Source organism: Chlorocebus sabaeus, chromosome X (genome assembly GCF_047675955.1).
Source record: "Chlorocebus sabaeus isolate Y175 chromosome X, mChlSab1.0.hap1, whole genome shotgun sequence".
Classification (NCBI taxonomy): domain Eukaryota; kingdom Metazoa; phylum Chordata; class Mammalia; order Primates; family Cercopithecidae; genus Chlorocebus; species Chlorocebus sabaeus.
In genome coordinates, this window is record NC_132933.1 from 97,373,221 (window position 1) to 97,379,177 (window position 5,957).

At 45.5% G+C, this 5,957-nt stretch overlaps 1 protein-coding gene across 5 annotated transcripts; it reads right to left on the reverse strand.

The window, feature by feature from the left end:
• Positions 1 to 520: 520 nt before the first annotated feature.
• USP51 (ubiquitin specific peptidase 51) lies at positions 521 to 5,743 on the reverse strand. Of its 5 annotated transcripts, none has more exons than XM_007991850.3 (3): positions 5,634 to 5,731; positions 5,022 to 5,107; positions 521 to 4,843 (listed from the first exon to the last, which is right to left on the reverse strand). In XM_007991850.3, the coding sequence occupies exon 3, from the start codon at positions 4,792 to 4,794 to the stop codon at positions 2,662 to 2,664; it is 2,133 nt and encodes a 710-aa protein (XP_007990041.1). In that variant the 5' UTR covers positions 4,795 to 4,843; positions 5,022 to 5,107; positions 5,634 to 5,731; the 3' UTR covers positions 521 to 2,661. The 5 variants fall into 5 exon arrangements, with proteins under 5 accessions (XP_007990041.1, XP_007990042.1, XP_007990040.1 ...); XM_007991851.3 differs by lacking the exon at positions 5,634 to 5,731 and adding an exon at positions 5,323 to 5,626; XM_007991849.3 differs by lacking the exon at positions 5,634 to 5,731 and adding an exon at positions 5,323 to 5,626 and having other exon boundaries at positions 5,022 to 5,224.
• Positions 5,744 to 5,957: the final 214 nt, after the last annotated feature.

Genomic DNA, 5,957 nt, shown 5'->3' on the forward strand with positions numbered 1-5,957 from the left:
CAGCTCTTTGATAAACACAGTCACCAGACATCACTCCCTTGTAGCAGAGTGATGATGTGCAGTGTGATGAAGAACACTGCGCAGTGGTGAGGTACTACTGTCTCATGGGGGAAGGTAAACTAATGTGGTAAACCCTAGAAAGGTGTGGTACACAGTTGTGAGACACTGCTGCTGAGGGACACTGTGATGAGGGGCAGTGTGGACACATACATGCCAGAGAGCTCAGCCTCACCTTCGATTGCTGCTCCTCTTCCCCACCCAGTCTTCCATGACTGCCAACTTCCAGGCCTGTGCTCTTTTCTCTGCATTGTACCTGGGCCTCCCTCCACACACCTGGCTATTTCTCACTGACCACCTTTCTTAAGCCAGCCCCTGCAGCTGAGTGCTTTTAATACCCTGCTTTGGGGTAAAATACAATACTGATCACACTGTATTATAGCACTGGGCATTTAATGGCAGCCTGATGGATGAAGGGGTGAGAAAACATTACTGACAAGGTGAATAGAGCAAATAACTGAACTCATCTTCACATTTAACAAATATTTATTAACACAGAAATGAGTAAGGCTTGGCCCCCTGGTCTCAGATGCTCAGTGCAGAGGGGCAGACAATCACAAAGCTACAATAAAATCACAGTAGAATAAGTACTATCACCGAGGTATGGACAAAGTACTTTGGAGGCACAGTGAGAGGGATAAAGAGGGCGAGGGAGGAACAATTTTCTCATTTATACCTGCCTAGAGCATTCAGGGAAGGCTACAGAGAAGTCATCTGTGAGTTGGGTCTTGAAGGAGGAGTAAAAGCCACCAGGTGAATAGTCAAAGAAGGAGCCCTGCAGGCTGGGGCTCAGAGATGTAGGTAAGGCCAGGTAAGTGAGGGGTTCAGGGAACTAGGTATGAGTGACAAAAAAAGGAAATAAAGAGGGAATAACGAATGAGCAGAAGGACTGCAAGCACAAGCCCATAGCTCTACTGTGGAAATTAAAGGTCTTGTTTCCCCTTGGAGGGGGAAGAGGGAAAAAGGAAGGTGGGAGGGCCTCAGATATGGGTCCCTGCCACTTCCTCAGTCAGGCCATGGGGCTCAAATACCAAAGCCAGAGTTTCACAGCTGTGATCTAACTTCCCTAAGCCACCAAATTATCAAGCCCCTTTTCAGAAGCTAAGAATTTGTATGAATAATGCAGTTCTAAATGGAAAAGTCCCTAATGTTTTCATTTTTCTCAGATGAATTGATTCTGCCTAGGAAGTAATTCGACTTCCTTCAGGATATGAGATGGGGCATGGAATCTCAAGAGAGGAAGGTGGGTTAGTGTTTAGGCCTTGCAGCCATCTCACAATTGGATGGTAAGATAATGATTAAAATGTCTATTTCCTTTTGCAAAGTATATTGATATATCAACATAAAGCTCAAAAAAAATATATACTCACACACCGCTGTCTTGTTATTCCTGTCTCCTCCATTTCTTTCATACCCGTCTGTATTTTAATATGTTTAAATAAAAAAATAGAACTTCTTAAACTTTTAATTTTAATAATTTTTTTCTACTTGAATCTTTTACATTTATCAATTTTTATGTAACTTTTTTTAAGTTTAAATTTTTAAATCTTTATTTAAATATTTAAAATTTTCATTTAAATCTCTTGAATTGAACTTATCTAAGGTTCTTTTTATAAGTCTCTATTTTCTTCCTATATTTTTTCAATTTTTGTCTTTAAACAAATTTTGTCTTTTTGTATTGAATTATTCTAAACTTTCCTCTTTTAAAACTTTTCTCTAAAATTGAATTGCATTCCATTCTGTATTTTCGAAAATTTATTTCTTAATCATTATAGTAGTAATTTTGTTAACACTTTTTAAATATGTATATTTTATGCTTTAATTTTGAAATATCTATTTATATTATTTTCCTTCATTTGAAACTTTTAAGATGTTCTTTTGTTTCTAACTTTAATTTTTAACAGTATTTTCTTCCTTTTTTTGGTAAACTTTCATTTTTAACCTTGTTCCTTATTTTACATTTTTAAACTTTAAGAATTTAATTTGCTTTTAATTTTTAAAATTCTGAAACTTCTTTAAATTAAAAAATTATTTTTAACTTTTAAAATATTTATTTAAAAAATATCAACTTAAATTTTTTTCAACATTTAAAATTTTTTTCTTTTAAAACCTTAAAAATGATTTTTTCCTTTTTAAATGTTTTTCTTTTAAAGCTTTTTAAACTTTATTTTAAAATATTAATTTTCTTTCAAACTATTTGGCTGGTCAGCCACAGCTGGAACACCAATTGTGAAGTTTTTGCTGATAAAGGAATACTCCCTGACTTCACAAGATATTTCTGTAGAAACAAATGACATAGTAGCATCAGAACACCTCTACTCCCATTGTCCCCACCTAAAGTATTCTTTTCATTTCATTATGCTTTATGTGACCATTTTCAACCTCTTCTCCCTCTCCCCATTTCTTAAGGTTGAATGGTCACTGGTTAGTATTCATTTTTTTTCTTCCTACAGACCCATGGGCCATGCTAAAATAGGTTCTTTACATCAAGATACTAGCTGTCATATAGGTGTTATTGTCATTGTCCATTCCAAGTAGGTCTGTGTGTCACTTCAAAATCCTTGCCTAATCATTTACTTTTCTTCAGTAAGTGGTCTGGTAAGACTAGTCTTTCTCTAGACCCTGTTTGTGATAGAAGAGTAAATACCCTTCACTGTAAAGTAAGTCCTCAATGGTAGCCTTGGTGATGATGGCATCATCACAGCTGAACCACTGGTCCTTTTGTTGCCGGATAAAGCTGGTATAGTGGCCACTTTCCAAAGTTCCATGGTGATTAATCACTGCAAACAAGGAATACTTATTCTCATTGGGCACACAATCTGCTGGTGGCTGGCCTTCTTTCATTCTGCTCTCTTTAGTGGAGGCCAAAAACGGAGTCATGTCCAGCTCCAAGGGAAAGGAGATAAAGGTATTAATCTTTCGCCTCTGTTTGCCTACATGCTCAAACCGCTTGAGATGAAAACAAGCCACAATGGGTAATTTTTTCATTGTAAGCTGTTTAGTAGACTCCTGGTAGCTTTGGCAACTATTGCATTTGATTTTGGCACTGCTTCCTAGGTGCTCTGGCCTTGTAAACCACTGTAGGCAGTCTGTGAGTGAGGGGATTCCTGGTATGTGGTCATCCCTGCTCACTGTGCCATCAGCCCTCTCTGGGTTCTGGGAATCGAATGTGGCACAAGAGCCAGGCAAGTCCAAACTGATGTCCCAGCATGGGTCTATGGTGGTGGAAACACTATGGCAGGCTTGACATGTGACATCTGATTGCAGGCCACCTGTAAAGATTTGGTCTATGATGCAGTTACAGCAGTTGGGGTTATTGGCCTCCTGCACACCACTATCATCTTTGCTGTGTCTATGCAGCACATCTAATATTGCAATAAGGAACTCATGGGCATCCTGCTGCCTGTACCCTGCTAAATGTTCTGCATGGATCCATATCAGATGCAGTAACTTATAGGGAATGTGAGGAGTTCGGCTCCCAGAGTACATAGCATGAAAAAGCGAAGACATTTCACAGACCAGACACAAGCTGGGGCTTGTCATTATACATTTGTGCTTGTCAGAGAGGAAGAAATCTTTCAGTAGAGGAATATGGGTAAGTGCCTGGACAATACAATTCATAAAACAAGTGTTCCCAAGATTGATTAGCCCTCTCAGGCCTACAGTATAGACTGACTTTTTTCTTCTCTTTTTCTTGGGTTTCACCAATTTTGGCTCCTGTTCCTTTGTCTCACAGGTTGATTGCTTGTCTTCAGTCCCTGATGTCATAAACTGTTGATGAGAAACATCTGTTGAGGTGGAAGTTAATCTCAAAATTTTTTCTTTTGTTTCTTTGGCAATCTGTTCTATGTCTTTGTCATATACATAATCCTTACACATGAAGCAATATATGACCCCATGATAAACATCTACAGCTAAATGGTGCTGCTTTGTTTCTGCATGTTTGTGAATATGTTTCTCAGTGAAGCAGCCAAAAAAGACACAGGAGAGACAAGAGTGGAGTCTATTCATATGGGTACTACATACATGACAGATGCATGACTTTGCTTTACGTTTCCTAGTCTCTGGGGTCCCACTCCAAACGAAACGCTGGTAGATCAGCCTCAGGTTCTTCTGCCAGTTCTTACCTACTTTAAAGCTCTCCACATGAGAGCAGCCTGTGGGACCCTGACCAAAGTCGACCTCCAGCAACCAGTCCCCTAAGCCGCCAGGATCCCCCGACCCGTCTAGGTCACCAGAGCAGCTTCTCCGTGTCTGAGGCCTGGACCCAGGTCGGGATCTGCGCCGGGATCCACGCCAGGCCCTGGGCCGCGGTGCGGATGGGGGCGGGGGTGGCGGCGGGGGCGGGGGCCGGGCCGGAGGCGGGGGTGGGGCCGAGAGCCCAGGCTGGCTGCGGGAGCGGGCCCGGGGCTGGGGCCGAGGGCGGGGCTTGCGGCGCGGGCAAACGGGTGAGGAGCTGCTGTGACAGCGAAGGGGGATTGAAGGGAGCACCTTCTCGTCGCCGCCGCTGCTGGTCCACGTCAAGTTCTCCTCCGGCACGGGCTTAGGCTCCTGTAATGGCTCCAGCTTCATCTCCTCAGCTTCCCGTCCCGAAGACGCCTTCGTCGCCCCCGCCGCCGCCGCCTCCATTTTCCCCGCCTTCTCAACCGCCTCCTCTGGAGAGGCTCCTCCCCCACCTCCGGAGATCCAGCGGGCCCCAGAGCCGGAGGGCAAAGAAGTTTCTCGAACCTGGGCCATCAGATCACTGCTCGACCTGAGAAGCAAGGCGTCTGCAAACGAGCTGCGACTGTAGATGAAACGAGACAGACTTCTGTGAATGATCTGCCTAGCGTCATGGCCGCAGTGCGCAGTTAGCGCCCCCAGGACCCCTCCCATCGGCCCTTGAGCTCAGCCCGCGGCCGCTGCCGGCTCCACCCACTCAACTGAGAGGCCCCTGGAGCTGATGGGGAGACCGAGGCGGTTACCTGCTTTAAAGACGCTCAGATCATGCAGGGGCCAGGGGACTGGGAACAGAAGGCTAGCGAGCGGTGGGGGTGGGGAACGGCCTGAGCTTTAGGACAGAAAGGATGGAAACTTCTTTAAAAAAGGCGCCACCCTCTGTCTGCTTTTTTGCGCCCTGCGCAGCCTCGCTTTGGTGCAGCTTCCTCTGACGTTCTTTCCCTGTATCCTAAAAAACACTTGGGTCAACATTTTCTCTCAAAAATGGCTGAAAGGCGCACTTTTGGAAAATGAACTCAGAGGAAGAAAGTGTCCCTCTGCTCCTACCTTATCTATACTTCTGTGACCCGGTGTGTTCCACGCTAAGCCGTTGCCCCTCAGCGCACTTTCGGTCCGCCCAGCTCTTGCGCCCTCTCACGCTTTTTCGCTCTTGTGCTCTCACACCCCTTTTCTTGCTTCTGCGACTTCAATTCCTACGATTTCTCCTAGAATTCGGATTACTACTCCCTCCCTTCAGGCATTTGCCACCTCTAAGGCCACCACCATCCTCGGGCGATCCCCGAAGTCCCCGCTCCCTTTTCCCTCTCCTGCCCCTGCAACGCCCCCAGCCCGGCGGTTTGTTTAAAGGTCTGGGTTACCTTGGGCCCCAGGCGCGTGATATAGAACGTCAGCAACTGCTGCTGTCCAGGCGCTCCTCAGCCAGCCTTCTCTCCTGACCTCTCCTCAGGGCTGGTCACAAGGGGGCCGCCCCCTGGCCCCTCCCCTCTCGACGTGCGGCCCCCAACCCCGGATTCTGCCCTCCTGCAGTGATGAATGGCACCGCTGTCCCGCGCAGGCAGGCAAACCTCTTCCTGAAACAGACTCTACTGGAGGCAACAGCAGCAACAGATTCTACAGAAAGCCCCTGAAATGGAGGCTCAGGCCTCACCTAGCTCCAGGCCCGCACTCCACAGAAAAAAAGA